This window comes from Salminus brasiliensis, chromosome 12 (genome assembly GCF_030463535.1).
Source record: "Salminus brasiliensis chromosome 12, fSalBra1.hap2, whole genome shotgun sequence".
Taxonomy (NCBI): domain Eukaryota; kingdom Metazoa; phylum Chordata; class Actinopteri; order Characiformes; family Bryconidae; genus Salminus; species Salminus brasiliensis.
Window position 1 is genome coordinate 10,556,085 of NC_132889.1, and position 19,937 is coordinate 10,576,021.

Consider the following 19,937-nt stretch of genomic DNA (forward strand, 5'->3'; position numbering starts at 1 on the left):
GCTACCATGACATTGGATGAAACATGGGATAGAAGTTTTATGAGACTGCTTTAGTCCAGTCTCATGTAAATAAAGGCCAATTTCAGTGTTGGGTCTAAGGCTAAACTACACCTACACAACTGTACTTAAGAGGGCCAGAGAGTCTTTGTAGCATGTGTTCAGGCATCGCTGCATGACCTTTGGACTAAGGAAAGAAAAAGGAAAAAACAAGACAAGAGTAGAATACTGAGTGCATAGAGTAAGTATGCAGGATGTGAAAAGCCTTCGGCACAGCTATTCCAGTACAGTCCACAAAGTCATACAAACTACAATGGAGGGCACATATGTTTAGGTTCCTGGATATTAGAACGAGTAAGACCAGGGGCAGGTGAAATACCATACTAGCAAATCAACCATCCTTTGGCACTGGGTTGCCATTACCCCCCCCCCTTTATATTTATATATATATTTATATATATATATATATATATATATATATTTATATATATATATATATATATATATATATATATATATATATATATATATATATATATAAATATAAATATATAAATATAAATATAAATATATATTTATATTTATATATTTATATTTATATATTTATATTTATATTTATATTTATATATATATATATATATATATATATATATATATATATATATATATATATAAATATAAATAAGAGGCTCTTAGGGGTCATGCCAATCCTCACACACAACACAAATGCAATACACAGATCTCTTTGCAGGTGCATGTACCTGTTGGTTAGCTTAAGTTTGAGACCTAAAGACCAATGATTAGAAGACCCAAAGGTCCAAAGAACAAATGTACAAGGTCAATATGCTAAGTTGTATGTTCAGGAAACCCAGCCCAGCTGAGCATGAATGATGTTAAGTGCACAGGGTCACCCTTTCTCGATCAATTAAAGGACAGACTTTGCTCTATATACAATGTGCACAAAGGAGTGCAGATCTTTGGTCCTCCATGAGAGTGATGGGAAATTGCACTGCTATTTAGGGACAGTGCTGCAAAACGTGTAATTTCTTTGAACAATTCAAAAGTGGGACAATGGGCTTTAGAGGCCAGGTATGCTCACAGTGGTGTTACACATACATATACATATACATACATACATACATATATATATATATATATATATATATATATAAGTCCCCTTTAGGACCGAAAGAACAACAGACAGGCTTTTACTTTTTTCCATTTAAACAGAGAAAATGGATTTTGATGGGGGTATGAGTTAGGGGTGCCTCAAGTTTTTAGGGGTAGTGATAAGACAGTAAGGCCTGAATAGAGATTTCTCTTCCCTCCACAGGATGGAGATAGACAGACCTACTAGAGTGTTGTCAAAGATTGATTTCTAGTGTGGTATTTCATTTCAACATCTATGTTTGTGTTTGGACATTTAACATACACTCATCATGGACATGGCTATATTAGGCTTTCAATTATTTCGTTTTCTGAGTTGGAATAAGTTTACAGCATATCTTTAATGAGAAAAAAAGAATTTGGGGAACATGTTTATTTTTGGGGGAGATTTTCTGAAATCAACACAATGTAAATAATGCATACAGCACACCTAATATTTGGTTAAGTGTCCCTCATCAAGTTGCAAGTTACTGGTAGCAATCAACACACTTAAGGCAGAATTCTGGCTGGATATTTACCTTATTGGCAGAATTGGTAGTTTAATTAAACCTGTTGGTTTTCTTGCACAAACCAGACCTTTAAGCACATTTTAAAAGTGCTATCAAATGTGGGCTCAGAGACACTACCAAACTTAGTCAATCATGATCACCAGCAAGACGTTAAGAGGTCTTGGCCTTGGCAAGTTTGAAGACATTTCAACTTTCAGCACCACTAAATTAATAATCTAAGTGGGTGCATGTACACTTTTGATCCTGTATGTATGTATATAACAGTAATTTGGTGCACCTGATTGGGGGAGGGGGTTCTTAACCCTGTTCTGAGTTAAGAACCCCCTCCCCCAATCAGGTGCACCAAATTACTGTTTTTCTCTATTAAGATACAGGTTGTACACTCATTCTGCTCCAGAAAAGTTTTAAGAAGTCATTGGAATCCCATGTCAGTTATGTGAGTGCATGTAAATGTTTGACCACAACTGTATAAAGGAATAAACAAAAAGCTTTTAAATGCAACTGAAAGCCTGTTATGGAGTATTAGCATGGGCCAGAGAGGTACAGGTGTCGTGTATTCCATGACCATGAAAGAATGCACTGTATGTATGTTCACATGTAGTCAAGTCTTTTTTGCACCATTTTGTTCAATTAACCCTTGACTGACCCCTTTCAGTTCTGTCAGCACTATCCTATTGATTCTGTATGTCTACATGAGAAAGTGAGTGTGAAAGAGTGACAGAGTCGGTTCTTTTCCCCAACTATAGGCAGGAAGGACTTTAACAGGAAGGAAGTTAACAGTCCTCAGACCCTTCATTGTCGGAGGCGGTATCAGAGTCTGCAGTGTCGGTAAGGATGCGACCAGGGGTGACTATTACTGCTCGACGCTGCTCTTCCTCAGGCAACCCCATTTTCTCCTGTGTGCCTTCAATGTGCTGGATGGCCTGAATAAGCAACACATTACAACATAACTGCATTAGTTGCAAAATATTTATTTCAACTTCATACTTTTGGCAAATAATTAACAACACTTTACCTGCACAATGGTGTCCAGGTTCTGTCGTGATGTGGATGCTGTGTTGATGACGGAGGCTGGACCCATGGTTAGTACAGTTACATGATGGGGAGGGGGAGGCAACGTAGGGGCAGGCACAATAACAGTGGTGTGGTGGGTAGGGGCAGGGGGTGTTCCTGGGGAAAACACCTGAAGAACATAAACACACAATGTAGACAAATGAAAGTATAGGGAAAAATGAGCAAAGTTGAGAGTCCAGTATAATTCTACATAATCATAATGCAACTCTAAAATGTCAATTTTAACATGTCAAGACTGTTACATAACAGAGAGCACACAGGCAAAATAGCAACAAAAAATTGGAGAATGGTATTTCAAGAATGGTTTGCTGAACTATCCTATGCTCATGTGATTCATCATGTAGGGTAAACCAGCTTATTAAAAGCAACGCCTAAAGCCTTTAAGAGACGCTTTCACACACTTTTATTGGGCAATGATCCAACAGAAGTCCTTCACACCTTATATCAAGATTTCTTTACTGAAGGTTCTAATTCCTTTGTCTTATGTCTTACCTGTGGGCTACGGGCAGGGGTAGTTTCTCGCTCCAGCTGTTCCTGCTGCTGCAATCGAAGCAGAGTCTGTGTCTGCACATGTTGCTCTTGAACTTGCTGAGCTATCACTTTCAGCTTCTCTGGATATAGATGTGCATCGAGAGAACGGATCTGTCTCACACACACACACACACACACACACACACACACACACACACACTTTTGTAATCAATCATGGCCTTCTCAGATCTATTGCCAAACCAAAGAATTTTGTAAATCAGAAATACAAGCAATCATTATATTCTGCCTCAAACAGCTGGAGCCTATTTGTAATGAAAATATGTTATTCAAATGAATGGATGTTTTGTTAAGTTTGGTAAAACTTTGGAATATGGAGGAAACTGTATGCTGGTATGTAATACTGATTTCTATCTGAACAGTGGCATCAAACTACAAAAGAGCAATTTGTTGTCCAATGGCACCACCTTGAGGCTCAAGCATGCAGCAATACTGCCTTTCATTTAATTTTGGCTTCTTTTATTTCCCCTAAACTTTGCACTGTTTGCCAGTGTCAAGTTTAAATTTCATATCCTTTCTTTTTTTATCCTTTCATCACTCATCTTACCTGCCAGGATTGCAAACATAATGCATGTGCCAGGCTGTGGTTTCTGAAAACTTTAACTGTGTGCTCCGAATGTGCATTTTGTCTGTTGTGTGCAATCCTATATTCCTATTTTGTTGGCCTGGCAGCTGTTTTCTTTAGTCTACCTCTCCTATTAGCCTTCCTCTTTCTGTGGGTGTAAGCAATTTACATGAGAATCTTGCAATTTAATGGAATCCGTATGAGCGCTGTCACTGTGTCACAGATGTTCCTGACCTGTTCCTCCAGCATCATGCGTACTGAACGCTCTTTCTCAAGCTGCTGCCGAAGCTCAATCATCTCTCTTCGAAGGTCCTCCACCTTCTCATCTTCAAGGATGTCTGGAGAGCCAATCCCTTCATCCTTCTCCTCTGCGCGCCTCCTTTTTGGGGATGAGCCACTGAACTCCTAAAGCAAGAGGAAGTTATAGATTTTTATTAAAAGTAAAAATCTTTGCAGACTATTGGTCATTTATATTAACAACATTACAATAGAGCAAATGTTTGTGATGGCCATCAGTCCTGTAGGTATCTTGTCATTTGACTTTTAACATCCAACACGTTAAGAGCGTCGGTTAAATGAAAATCAGACTTTAATCAAAGTATTTTATTAAAATAAATAAATAAATGAAATATTGTGCCACTAAGTAGCTCTACTAAAGCATTCCATTTTAGGGTAGTTCAAGGTTTACTCTATCATTTGTACACTAAATAGAGATGAACAAAACTTTGCTTAATTTGTCCATACAGCTTATACAAAGCATCCCCAAATGTAACAATATTGCTTTAGAAAATAGTTCTCATTGAAAGATCTTGATAATGCCAATAGTAGGGATGAGCAACTAGTTTAACAAGTTTCACCTGGATGAAGCGCTTGAGCTGTGTGTTCTGCTGCAGTAGCCTTGTCTTCTCCTGTTCCAGAGAGAAGATGTATTCAGCTGTTTGCTGTAAGATGGCAGCCTAGAAAGGAAGGGAAACAATACGATCAACTATCTACATTACAACTCGTTCATCGTCAGCATTATACAAGCTTCAACCTTTACTGGCATTACAGGGGAATGTATAATATAAATCAACATAAACACAAAAAAGACAAAAAGTCCAGAAAAGAATCTTAAACACTATATATATATATATATATATATATATATATATATATATATATATATATATATATATATATATATATATATATATATATATACACATACACACACACACACACTATATATACACTATATATACAAATATATGTATACATTTTAGCTGGAAAAATAAAAGTTAAAACGCTTCAGTAATAAAAACACTGGAACATTAAATTCATATTAAAAGGTTGCTTGCATTTTCTGGGGTAACTACTCAAGAGCGCAACTCACCTTGCTCAGCTTCTCACCATCACTGTGTGGTATAAGCGTTTTGAGTGACTGGAAGCCAGCATTAATACTTTGCATGCGCCTGCGCTCATTGCTGTTGGCAATCTCCCTACGAATACGCCGCTCCTGGTCCCGCGCTGTCTCTGGTGTGAGGGGGATATTCGCCAAACTAAAGGAGAAAGACATTATGGGTAATCCAGCCACTTAAATATTGATGTCTGAAATACTACAGCAGAACACAATTGTGGAAACATGGAATATTAAAAAAAACAAACAAACAAAAAAAACTGGCTAGTGCCTTTTCAAGCATACAACACAGATTCATAGGAATAAAACTGTATAAAACCTATATATATTTTCCCCCTTTCTCATTTCAAATGTTTAGTATTAATATTTAAATATACAAAATAACTAAACTTGTGTTGGAAATTGAAGTTCAGTTATTGAGTGCTGCAACATTAAACCAGGAGAGTACCACCTTATCCAAAATTCTAAACAAGCTGGAGCACACCTGATTCCACTTGTTTAATTAGTTGATCTCAGTTGTGTGTACTTCTGCTTCACTAGAATAAAAAAAAAAAAAAACACCAGCCCTGACGGATAAGACAAGACAAGACAAGCTCCTGCACTAAATCAAACATAAAATAAAGCATGGAATATTCTTGTATTTTCTTAAGGTTTTCTTGATGTCAATCATGCATGTATAGTAAATCATAATAAATAATTATAACTTTAACTTTATATAGTACTTTATATCCATAACACCAATAGACTAATGCTTATTTCTACTTCTTGATGCAGATGCTTGAAGCTTCTTGAACCTTTCTTTCTGTTAAAGCCCAAAAGTGATTCTGCAACACACCGACTTGCATAATTTAGTTTTCAAAAACTTTATAGTAGCTCTAGTATAAATGCTAATTTGTAAACGTTCCATGTTCCAGTTAAAGGGGTCATGCTAGCCAAAATAAAAAACTAAAGTTTAAACTTTGTCTAGAATTTTTAAAACATGCATACTTCTCACAGTAAACTCCAGTGTAAGACTCTGAAAGACTATGAAAAATAAGATCAAAGCAAAAAAAGATTGCTTGTATTTCCTCCATTTGCTTTTTAATAGCAGGCTAATGCAGAAAATTGCTAGATGGCCAACTGCTACTAATTGCATTTGTATTCATACACAACATTCCAAATTATTATGCATTATTATGCATTTATTATTTATTATGCAGATCACTGAAAGCAATCACAGAAACCTGTGATAGTTTGCCAGATAAACCCACTTAAAGGAAAAACTACTTAAGAAGATTATTAAGCAGGCCACAGGTTTCAAGCAATATGGGAAAGAAAAAAAATTATCTCTGCTGCTGAAAAGCATCAAATAGTGCAATGTCTTGGATAAGGTATGAAATATTATTCACTATAATTTAAGCATGATCATCATACTGTAAAGAGATGTGTGTTTGATCCAGAGCATAGATCAGTTATTGCAGATAAAGGCATAATGAGGAAGACTTCTGCCAGACAAATTCATTGGATTAAAAGACCAGCTGCTAAAATGCCATTACAAAGCAGCACAGGTATCTGAAGCTGATATTGTCTCTTAAGTCCCCCGGAAGCTTCCCAAAGCTTCTGGGAGAATGTCCTATGGACAGATGAGAATCGATTTGAAAATTTTTGCCAAGGCACATCAGCTCTATGTTCACAGACGGAAAAATGAAGCATATTAAGAAAAGAACTGCCCCTACTGTGAAACATGGAGGATGCTCTGTTATGTTCTGGGGCTGCTTTGCTGCATCTGGCACAGGGTGTCTTGAAGCTGTGCAGGGTACAATGAAATCTCAAGACTATCCAGGGATTCAAGAGAGAAATGTGCTGCCCAGTGTCAGAAAGCTTGGTCTCAGTCACAGGTCATGGGTCTTGCAACAGGATAATGAACCAAAACACTCAGCTAAAAACACCCAATTAAAAAAAAACTTGGACTACTCTGAAGTTGCCTTCTATGAGCCCTGACCTAAATCCTATTGAGCATCTTTGGAAGGAGCTGAAACATGCTGTCTGAAAAAGGCACCCTTCAAACCTAAGACAACTGGAGCAGTTTGCTCATGAGGAGTGGGCCAAAATACCTGTCTCACTGACAGTTACAGGAATCGCTTGATTGCAGTGATTGCTTTAAAAGGTTGTGCAACAAAATATTAAGTTATGGGTACCATCATTTCTGTCCAGCCTTGTTTCATGAGTTTATTTTTTAAAAAAATAATTCTGTTGAAGCATGGTTCAAAATCAATGTTGGATTTTTTATTTGTTCATTTTAATTGAATTTTTATTTATTTATTTATATAGTACTTATTATTACTTTTGTTAGATTTATTAAGTTATTTCTGTGACCATTATGGATTTTTCTTTCATTAACCGAGGGGTCCCAACAATTTTGTGTGTATATATATATATATAAATTTTACATTGTGAATGCAGTCAAAATCTAGAATGGTAAACAAATTTACAAAATTTAATAGGGTACATAATGATTTTACATTACATGTGGCCTACCTGCTATGTAAATGCAAGTTAATCTGAGTCTGCATTTCTCTTTTTATAATTAAAAAAAAAAAAAAAAAAAAAAAAAAAAAAAAAAAGATTTAAAAGCACAGGGGGCAACTTTTTAAACAAATTAATATGGCACATTTACTATAAACAAGAAACAATTTAAATAAATAAATCCAAAGAAAATAAAAGAATAGAATTACTACAGTGTTTGTATGTTGTTTCTTTACATTTGATTATTCATTCATTACAATTTATACTGTGTATTCCTTTGATTTCTTTAATTTCTGTATTATATACTTTTATATTCTTCTGTATGTATGTATAGCTTTTGTTCAATTTCTGTATTGATTTATTTATTCTTATGGTCACAAATTGAATTCTTATGGTCACTAATGTATTTCATTCATATGACAATGAAGAGGTGTGTCTTTCAAAAAAAAAGAGACACCCATGTTAACCAATTGTGTTGGACAAGAATGGAATATGGCCTCAGATTTTAACCCAGTTGTGCAGTAAACAAATGCACACAAATGGGACAGTGAGCACACCTGCCCAGAGCAGTGGGCAGCCATGGTAGTGGCGCCTGGGGAGCAGAGAGGGTCCCAACAATGTCAGCTTGTAGAGACCAGGTATCAAACACACAACCCTGTCACCAATTGCCTGGTGCTTCAACCATGAGCCACCACTGCCAAAAATCAGAGGAGAGTGAAATGCAAAGCACATAAACAAGATGTATTAAGTAATTTGAATTATGAATTATAGGTGCTGCAAAGTGAAAGACCATTTTGTGAAGATGATGTGACCCCACAGCATCTCCACAAATACTGAAAAAAACAAACCTTGTCATGTGAATTAACAGCCTTTCATTTATTCATCCAAACAGCAACACAGATTGGAGTCTGAGAATGGACTACGTATCTGCCTAAATCTATGGAATTAAATAAGCACATAAAATGTAAATGGTTTTTGTCATTAAGCTTTTTGAAAAGTGCATAACGAGAAGCTAAATGTGCATCGTTGCTTAACTTGCATAGTCTATATAAAGGCACTCGTGCATGTAAACAGATTAAGGAATAAAGAATAAATCAAACAAGTTAAGACAAAATATGCATATGGAAATTTAAATAATAAATGATATGTTTAATAATGACATTTGTTTATAGTTGTATGGCCCATATTAATTAATTAATTAATTTATTTATTCATTCATTCATCCATCCTTTAAAACATTATTTACAAAAAGTTAAAGAGAAGAAAAAGACAGGGCGCAATAATAACACATTGTTACTAAAAACTATTAAGATATAAACAGAATATAAAATACAAAAGCAATTCAAAACGCTTTACATCAGTAAAATGAGAAGAAAGACGAAATACCAGAGATTTACATTTTAGAATGATAAGGAACAACAGTCAGCGGCGCTTCAAGCGAACAAAGATTAAGCTCTATCGTCAACTAGCTGTCTCTTCACCAGCGTAGCCCTTGGACAGCAACTGCAGACGCCTTGTCCTTGGGAGATACTAACAACATATGTTATTGTTACACGCCGATGGTGCAAATGCAAGGGCAAAGATATAAATTATAGTAATATAAATTCTAAAGTTTGTCTCTGTTAGTGCCATTGTCAGTGCCATTTGAGGAGAGGGAAACTCCTTTTAATTAGCGGCTTAACTTGCGTGCATAGAGCCTGTTGCTATTGATGCCAGTGAAAGATTTGTTCTGAGCAGTTATATCAAGTGGACATGTACCATGATGTTGGAATTCAACAGCATTTCAGAAAAATAGCTCAGTGTCTGGTGTAAACAGCTTAATGCGAAAAATGGGGTGCAAATGATTCACATTTACACGTGCAACAGCCTAAGATCTGAACTTAATCTGATGGACGAATCTGGGTTTGGCAAAAGACAGAAAAGACTGCACTGTGCCCACTGTAAAGTTTAGTGGAGAAGGGATCATGCTATGGGATTGTGCTAGGTCGATTAATTTCAGTGCAAGGAATTCTTAATGCTTCAGCATGCCAAGACATTGTGTATTACATTTGTATACTCCCAACTTTGTGGAAATGGTTTGGGGAAGGCCCTTTTCTGTTCCATCATGGTTGTGCAATGCATTATAGCTGCAACGTGGGAACCAACTTCATATTAATACCTATGGATTTAGAAAGGGAGATTATAAAAGCTCCTGTAGGAGTAAGGAGTAAGTACATTTAAGGTAGTATTTCTTTGTCTGGTTAAAAGATCCATTGAATTGGTGGAAAAAAACATTAAAGTAGATTATTCCACAAACTCAACTTTTCTTCCAAGAGTGTAACAAATTGGCACTTCATAACAGTTTGGCCGATATAACTTCTATTAGTTGCCATCTAATAGAGTTAATGTTGTTAAGTAGTTTTCACCCACCCATCCTTGCATAATGCTTCTAAAATTAAATCAACATTCGGGCAACACACTAACGTCAGGTGCACGACCTTCAGATCAAATGCATACAACGTAACAAAAATACAAACCTTGGTTCAGACTTTCTGCTGTGAAAATGTCCTAAAACCTACTGACTGACATTCAAATCAAAAAAACATTCTAAAAGAACCAGCAGGCATCTTTTACTTTTTACAACAATAATCAGCATTTCTTTCCATAATGCCTGTGGTTTACTTAGATGTTAAAAAAAAAAAAAGTTCACACTTTAATAAACATAACTATTGCAATGCACTATTGTTAGAATGCTCAAACAGGAAGCTCAGTAAACTTAGTTCAAAAAGGTGTGGCCAGGGTCCTTATTAAAACTAGAACATTTGATCATATTAGCACTGCATTGGCTTCCAGTTAAATTCCTTATTGATTATAACATATCCTCTATTAATCTTCTATTAACATATAAAGCCCTGCATGGCCTCGCTCCTGAGTACCTGCGGAATCTTATTACATATTACAAACTATCAAAATTACTTAGATCTCGGGGTGCTGGCTTCTTAGTAGTTCCCAAAATTCAGAAAACCTCAGCAGGGGGGGGGGGAGAAGCCTTTTCTTATAAAGGCCCCCCAACTCTGGAATAACCTTCCACATAATGTTGGGGACTCAGGCACAGTCTCAATCTTTAAATCTAAGCTGAAAACTCATGTTTGCTTCTCCTTACATAAAGGTTGCAGGTCCAGGGGTTCGCGGACACATGGCATTGTAGCACACTGAGATGCTGGAGCTGTTGTCTCGCTGCTTGCACGCTATCACTCGGTTTGTGGACGGTGGAGCAGATGGATGCTAGCGTTTCAGGGCGCTCCCATCTCTGTGTTACCTTCTGGCTCTCTCCTTTTAATTAGGCTGTCATAGTCAGACCTGCCAGAGTCGTCAGAGACACTATTATACTGCTCTACATTCTCTCCTCTCCATAAAATCCTCTCAGAACTAAATCTCTTTTCCCCTCTCTGAGTAAATGGCCACCCAGCCCGACCTGCTGGAAGATTGCCCACTGAGGTCCACTGTACATACTATACAAATCGTAGATGTACTGTGGCTGGTTAAAATATTAAGGTTAAAGAATATTTAAAGAATATTAAAAAATATTTTATAAATTTACAAATTTTGTTTCCAAAACTAGACTGTCAAGCCCTAACAGCGGTCAGAGAATGTGAAGCATCCAAAATCATTTTGCGAGTACTGGAATACTACACTCAGTAGTAAGATTAATGTCAATATGGTATTGTGAGATTCTCTCCCCTAAATCTTATAACTATACCCCGTGAAGAACCCTATTATCAAGATTCAGTAGACCTGTCCATTGCAATATTTTTAATAGACTAAAAAAGCATGGACTGTTGATTTAGAGTGCATGTAATCTGTAAATATTCTAGCTCATGCAAAACTGCACAGCACTGTTGACTCAAAATAGATTGCAACAAAAACCGCAAAAGACTTTTATTTTGACACGACATTAAAATCGTAAAAATACAGAAGGTTTACACGTTTCCCCATTTTCTTCGACTTTCGATCCTATGCAATTCCGTTCTATTTGAACCCAAGTACCACAGTTCCCAGAATTCCCGTGGCTATCCAGTGTGCATTCCCCGCCTCTTTCCCGAGAAAGGATTGCAGATGTATTAACGGGCCTTCCACAGCATACACACCCCCCTCATTAAAACGCTTATTTCGAAATTAAGAATGCGTGCATCACTTTATTCCCTTCGCATCTTAAAATAGTTAAACATCGTGATGTTATACCTTTTTCAAAGACAAATAAAACTGCATGAAATCACACATCCTAGCCTCCGCCATTACAACAATGCGAAGAGCTTCCTCTATGCTTGTCCATGCGGCAGCATGGCAGGGCTGCGGGAATAAAGACCCAGTTCAAATAGCTAAAATGCGCAAACCTTCCAATACCAGCACCTCATGGCACTTAAAACGCACGTCATTTTTCTAGACCTAAAATATTTGACTCTGCGCGACGTACGATGGTTGTATATTTGACGAACAGAATTAGACGACGCCAAATCCACCGTGTAGCACAAGCCACAAGCATGGCCGCACTGCCCACAATTTCTTAAGCCCGCTCTCGCAACTCAACAAACAGCGTGTGCAATAGCGCGCCGCTCGACCATAACGTTGTTTAAAACGTGTTTTTTTTTCGCTCTATCCTTACCACAGCCCTAACGCATAAAACAAAAGCGAACCATAACGGAATGCTTCTAAAAATGCGTCCATTTATTGTGACTTGCTAGATATCAGCGGCGTGGTGTGCATGGAACCACGTGGTTTATGTTTGTTAGACACAAAATGGATCGATTTCACCATTATATTTGTAAAACAATCATAACACAAAGTGACATGGATTTTACATATCCCCTCGATTCTTCATTCAAATTAGAATTTGGGTTTTATGTGCGATATTACCCGTTTCTCCATGGGATTTGCCCGTGTACACAATAACATACAAATCAGACCAAGCATGTTGCCACGCTACTTGGCTGGCGGGCGGTCGATGTAAGCATACAGTAACAACGGCTGTAATTAAGTACTTTTTAAAGTGGAAAATAAAACGCGTGCATACATACCTACACAAGCCCCCAATGACTTCTTTCTCCGTTTTCCTAAAATGTTGCAAAGAGGGCACCTTCTGAGCTGGTACCATGAAATACTCCATGCTTTCCTCTCCAGCTTTGAGTCCTCAATTCGTCTACTACTTTCCTTATTTTGAACAGTTGCTGCCTTGCACTGGACGCCCACGTACCCCGCAAACGATTGCGCATACAATAAGAATAATCTGAAAATGTCCTTCTGATTTTAGTTTCTTGCATATGGAAACGTTAGCTGAGTGAGGAGTTGTAATGTTACTCTACTTCCAGCTGATGGGGTTCCCTCGTAGTGCGCTGCGCGCTGCGCGCTCTCTCCCCCCCCTCCTTCCCTTCTTTCTTCTTTTTTTTTTCTCTCTCTCTCTTTCTCTCTCTCTCTCTCTCTCTCTCTCTCTCTCTCTCTCTCTCTCTCTCTCAGTCACACACACAGTGTACGTGTGTGTGTATTTGCAGCTGATCGGATGTCTTTCAAGGCGGGAAACAGCTGGTAGGAATCACACAGCACTACCAAAAGCCTCCTTCCGCGGAGCGAAGACATTGTAAACAAAGGACTATTTCAACTCTATGGTAGCTTGTATTCAAGCAAGCAATAAAGTAATTAGTATTTACTATTCGCATCGATATATTTTACGGCATAATTCAAAATATAAATAATATTATATGTCTAAGTGAATATAACAAGTACTCTATTCTGCTTGTGAAAATAAACGGCTTGGGTAATATTCAGGGTGGAGATGGTTGCATTTTAAAGAGCGCTTGTGAAGTGAATACTCGAGATCAGCTGACGAGTTGGCAAGGCAAAACAGCAACGAACAGGGAGGGGAGGGAAGTGGAGCTGGCCGGAGCTGGACCCGCTGGAACTCACAATGAAACAGCCGAAGGTGAACACCATTTTGGCTGTGTTAAAGAAGAAGGAAAGGGAATAGACCCAGTTACCTTAAGAAGCAGCTCAAATACACGAAAACAAAATGGGAGCGGTCACACAGAACCCGGAAGTATGTTAACGTTGTATTTTCGACATACTTGCGAGCCATAAGGACAAAATGAGTGTATTTGTCAGATAATAATAGTGGGACCCACGTTGTTTCTCATTAGTTTTTAACGCTTTATTTTATTGTTTCACAATAAAATAATTTCATATTTCGTAGAGACTATTTTCCAATTCCATATACAATTGAATTCAAATAATGCAAAAAGTACCAAGACAGCAACTATGTAGCTATCAGTCGACTGGCTCGGTATGACCAGCAGCCCGCTGACTGGCCCATCCAGATTTGTGTCCTGTATGCAAAACCTTTTATTCCCTACAGTTTTGTTAAATTCATCTAGGCTTTTATTTCTTTTTATGAAAGAAATATTAAAAATAAATAAATAAATAAAATGTCGATAAGACTACTATGATATCCAATTGCTGATGTCCTCGATTGTTTACAGATGTCTAGCTTTTTAAATTAAGTGGTTGTTTTGAGACACAATTTCAGTCTTCCCTACTAATGCAGATTAAAGTGAGGTTTCTTTTAACAGACAGAATAATCAGAGCTGGGACTTTAATGGAAAGAAAATAAGGTACTTTTTGCATTTTTTTGCATTCTTGGTACTTTTTGCATGCCTGCGGCCTAGCCTAAGAGAGCGGCTAACCCACCTCTCAAAGTTACCTGGAGCCTCCACTGGATTAAAAAGAGTTCCAAAACAGACTAAAGAGGTGAGTGGTGGACTGAAACGATTCATAGAAATGGTCCATAAGGCACAGGCGCTCGCCACAAAACACTTCCCACTGCCCCGGGTCCCCATCAAAAAATTTAATGGACATAGGAGAACAGGCAGTTGCAGGAGCGGTGGGCACCACCGTCTCTGGGTCAAGAGCAGTGGGAACCGCTGTCTTTGGGGCAGTGATGGCAGAGACAGCTGGCACTGCTCACCTTATAGCAGGCGCAGATGCCACTGCCAAGACAGGAACTGGAAGCCAGGGCGCAGACACTGGTGCGCGGGCCTTGGGCGCTGACACTGGAACCGGGAACTTTGACACAGATACTGGTTCGAGGGGCACATGCATGAGGACGTCCACAATGTCCCATGAACCAAGATCCTCATGACATGCGCCTCTGTTAGCCTCGCCTCTGCTACCATGATATTTGAGGCCAACAGTACCAACTTGCAACGTGGGGGGACCCAAAAACATTGCCTACGCTGACCTTTTCAGCTATGGCTAGTGGAGGTCTCAGTTTCTTCCCACACATACCCAACAGGCAGATCCAGGAGGGGTGGCACACCAGACTAAGGGTTTTCCTGCTACGTCCATTTTTAAAGGTCAGAACAATCAGGATAAGCAAGCATAAGCACTAAAAGGAGACGCACAAACGAGGAACACCTGGGACTAACAAGGGTGTGGCTAGAGAGGAGGCACAGGTGGGAACACTGCCGAACAGGCGGGGCTAGGAATGGCAAACAAACAGAGCCATGTGCTTGAGAGCACATGGCGAAACCAAACAAAGGGGCAGGCATGACAAGGACAGACAAGAAACCAACAGAGCCATGTGATTGAACAATCAACAATATATGTAATAATATTATAATAATATAATGTATATGCAGCAACAGTAAAGCATCTAAAACATTCAGGAGATTATCAAGATACTTTTAATGAACTGTATAAGTAAAATGTGTTCATGATCTGCTGAATTCAGTTGTTTATCACTTTATTTGGAGGGAAGTTTATATCTGTAGATGGTCACCTGAGAAATCACTGATCGTGTAACCAGTCTAATATAGACCATTTCAGCAGCCTCATCAAGCTGTTATAGACATGCTGCTGACACCACTCTGAAACTGGATCTTAACTGGATTAGGTCAAGGAGCCAGGGTGAGGGTTAGGATTAGGTTTTGGGTTCAGATTAGGGTTAGGATTAGGGCAAGAATGAGAGTTAGGATAAGGTTTAGGTAGGTGTAGGTATTGGTAGCTAAGGTGTTACTGGCCAGATGCTAACGTGTGAAAATGGGAAGTCTACTGGCCTAAATATGGGGTGCCCAAACTTTTGCCCAAATGCAATCCAATATGTTTGTCTAATAGAGCTGTCCACAAACATTTGGCCAAAATGTGGGTGCCAAACCTATTGCCAAAAAGCTGGTTGGTCCAAACGCTCCTCCATTATCCATGCTTGGATAACATAGCTACAATTGGTTAATGGAGAAGTGTTCACAAATATTTGGCCAAAATGTGTGTTGCCAAAACGTTTGGATAAAGGCTGATGCAATATGTTTGGCAAATAGACCAGTGTCCACAAATGTTTGGCCAAAATATACGCCCAAAAGCTCATTCAACCTGTTTGCCTAATTGACCTGTGTCCATAGACGTGTGGCCAAAAGCTTGGTCCAAAACGTTGCTATGGTATTCTAGATGGTTGTTATTTTGTTGCTAGGTGGTTGTTAGCTGACTGATAAGTGGTTGCTAATATATCCCAGGAGGTTGTTATGATGTTGCTATGTGGCTTTTGGGTGGTTGCTATTGTGTCCCAGGTCATTGCTATGGTGTTGCTATGTGGTTGCTATTGTGTTAAAAGGTGGTTGCTAGATGGTCGCTATGGTATTGAAGATGATTGCTATTGCTGACAGGCAGCTAAACTCCTCTCCAATGACCACACTGACAAGAGATGGCTGGTTATCTTCATTTACTGAAGGCACTTGAAGTAGGGTAAAACTGAAAGATAATGATGTACACACTGTCACCTTTGGATCCCAAAATTAAAATAAAATAAGAAAAACACCTCAAAATACTGATCAATGTGACCATAGTGCATATTCTTGACAGAAATATAGGCATAATATCCTGGATATAGAGGTTAGCATTACACCGATTAGCACTGAGCAAATCTAAATATACTTTTAAGTACATTCCAATTTAACAAATGTACACCACTATGTCTTGATCAACAACACTATAGGATTTTACATACCGACAATGCCTTCTAAAGCCAAACTATTGAAGTTGTGTGAGAATAAAACACAGGGATAATAGTCATGCTTTCCTTGGTCACTGCATAAATCAGACTCACTCTGATGACATCATGAACAAGAGAAAATTCATATTCCTCAAACTGCACACAGAACATTGCCAGCAGGAGGCGTCAAAACACCAGCATAGAAATCAAATCACCTGAAGTCTATGGGACAGTACAGCTCTGTTGTTGCTAAGTGGTTGCAATGGTATCCTAGATTGTTGCTATGTTGTTGTTAAGTTGTTACTGTGGTGTCCTAGGTGGTTACTATGGTGTTGAGGATGCATTGGCAAGTCTGCAGTTATACTGTTTATGTGGAAATGATAAACAAACGATTTGTCCTTACCCTCAGTAATGTCAAAAAGGAAATATGAGACTTTCAATAAAGCAAAACTAAAACAAACTTCCATTCTCCTTAAAAACTATACAGGAGAGAAGGTTGTCCCTCTAGGCGTACTGCCAGTAAAATTGGAATTCAATCACCAGGGAAATGTGATTGACTTTAGATGTACATCTTAAAGAAAGGAGGAGCACCGTTCTGAGGACATGAGTGGCTAAGGAAGCCGAGGCTCGATTGGAGCACCATTAACAGCTTATATGTGTTACCTAGAGCAAAGCTGCTACCAAAGGCAAAGCTAAACCAGATACTAATAATGCTGCACTTGTGTTCCAAGACGACATTGGCACAGTTTAATATATTAGGGCAAAAAGGGAAAAATCAAGCTCAAAGATGCTGCCCAGGCAGCTCCACCAAGTGTTCCACAAAGCACTGGGGGGACATAGAAAAGGAAGCTGATGAAATACTCTCCAGAGTCAACTGGAGCCCCTGGGCAACCCCAGTGCTCTCAGTTGTGAAGAAAAATGGCACGGTCAGACTCTGTGGTGACTTTAAAGTTACAATTAACTGTGCTTCAGTGTGAACAGTACCCTTTACCAAGGATTGGGGACATCTTCACAACCCTATATTGAGGGCAGCTTTTTTCAAAGATGAATGTATCTCCAAATGAAAATGGAAGTTTTTGACAATCAACACAATCAAAGGGTTGTATGAAGAACACCTGGACAATCTGAGAGGTTCTGAGGAGACTGGACTGGAATATGGTTTCAAGAGCAAGAAATGCAAGAAGTGACCATTTTGAATTTTCAAGTCCATAAGTCCAGTCAATTATTGTGGACACACTGTTAATGTCAATGGGCTGCACAAATAAAAGAAGACATCCAGGCTATTTTGAAGGCTCTGCAAGCTTAGGGTCTTTCACAGTTGAGATCTTTTCTGAGGTTTGTGAATTAATAAAACAGATTCTTACACAACCTGGCAACGGTGCTGCATCCCCTGAATGAGCTTCTCCAAGCGGGATGAAAATAGATATGGACAAAGGATTGTGAGCATGCCTTCAAAGAGGCAAAGACACTGGTGACATAAGACACAGTCCTAGCCTACTACAATCATATTTTTTCCAGTGAGGCTGGCTTGCGATGCTTTGGCAATAGAGCCATGATGTCCCACATTATGGAGGGCAGTAGTGGCCAAAGTGGCCAACAGCACATGCATTACATTCCCTAACCAGATGCAAAGAGAGACCCAGATTGTCAGAGATGCACTGATTCTTGTGTTTATAAGAGACTATTTATTAATTTGATTTAAAATGGCAAACATGTTAATGTTGTTTAGGATGTGTTTTTGTGAGTGCGCATCCATGTCTATTTGTGTGTGTGTGTGGGGGGGATTGTGTCTACTTAAGACCTACGCAAGTAGTGCCTTTGTGAGCATGTGTGCATGCACTTGATGTAAACACACATTTGAAACCATTATTTTGTAACTATACAAATGACAAACATGCCATAATAGTTATAGCATATTCTACTTTGACAAGGGCTAAACCTGCAAGAGAAACTGGGCTCTTCGTTCATTGGAGAAAAACCTGATTGACATGTTGTGGAGACCCTGTATTAAAATTTCAACATTTTTTTGATAATTATTTACCTAGACACGCCACATGTTAATTTAAAATAAATGAGATAGAAAGCACTAGTTTGAAATGTGTTTTTCTTCAAACAAGGCACATTTCTGGGAAAACTAGTACAGAGTCTATACCTAAAGATACATATACATTAAGTTTTGTGGTCATTGGCCAATTCTAAGACTAAGTACCGACTGATATGTGATTGGCCAAACTTTGACAGTCCCTAGGGTACATGCTTGTAAAGTTTCTGGGCAGGGCCTGGATGCTACTCAGTGTTAAGATTTTTTGGACAAGTTCATCTTGAGGTTCCACTGATAATACTGATAATTTGTGTATGTCCGGTGAAAATTCAGATACTAGTTTAAGCAACAAAAAAAGTGTGATTTTGCATATTATGCAAATTAGCCCAAAATTTAAGTGGGTGGAGCTTTATGGTTCTTGAGGCTTTTTGAAGAGCATGAGAAGTTTGGTCCCGGTATTCCTAATCAGTCAGTGTGGAGTTAGAGAGGGAGGGGGTAGCTGCTCAGTAGTAGACAGTCAAGGCTGCAGGAATGTGATGTTGGGGTTGAGCTATACAAGATGACACAGAAGTACACTACATGTCCAAATGTTTGTGGATGCCGCTTCCAATGAATGCATTCAGCTGCTTTGAATTTGCACCCATTGCTGACACAGATGTGCAAATGCACACAGCTTCCCTTGTCCCTGTAAAGTAGTGACAATTAAGTCTGGTACTTTGCAGCAGATAAACTTGAACCCATTGGCACCATGCCTACAACAAGTACGTGTCCACAAGTACGTTTCCCAATACGTCTGCCCATATAGTGTATCTTTTAGTCATACTGTGTGATATGAATGTCTTGGTGCCATTGAATATAATAATAATAATCACTTCAGTTTTTCAACTTTAGCCCACAACTTGACTATCAAATAAACAAAGATTGAAATGGGGTGTTTGATGTGAGGTGAAAGAGGGGTGAGTGCTCGGCAAGGGCATGATGACATCTTGGCAAGAGCATGCTGATGTCTTAGATTTTGAGGATGTCAGCATATTTATAAAAAATGCCATCAAAGTAGATTTGGATATAGGCTGAACTAGATGAGAAGTACTTCACCTAAAAGTACATTTTTGATTGGAAATAAGCAG

General features: G+C 38.5%; 1 protein-coding gene across 1 annotated transcript; it reads right to left on the reverse strand.

Moving 5' to 3' along the window:
* Positions 1 to 2,000: 2,000 nt before the first annotated feature.
* Positions 2,001 to 13,162, reverse strand: tfap4 (transcription factor AP-4 (activating enhancer binding protein 4)). Its single transcript, XM_072693617.1, has 7 exons — positions 12,817 to 13,162; positions 5,234 to 5,399; positions 4,719 to 4,817; positions 4,096 to 4,266; positions 3,240 to 3,389; positions 2,689 to 2,856; positions 2,001 to 2,596 (listed from the first exon to the last, which is right to left on the reverse strand). The coding sequence occupies exons 1-7, from the start codon at positions 12,903 to 12,905 to the stop codon at positions 2,447 to 2,449; spliced, it is 993 nt and encodes a 330-aa protein (XP_072549718.1). The 5' UTR covers positions 12,906 to 13,162; the 3' UTR covers positions 2,001 to 2,446.
* Positions 13,163 to 19,937: the final 6,775 nt, after the last annotated feature.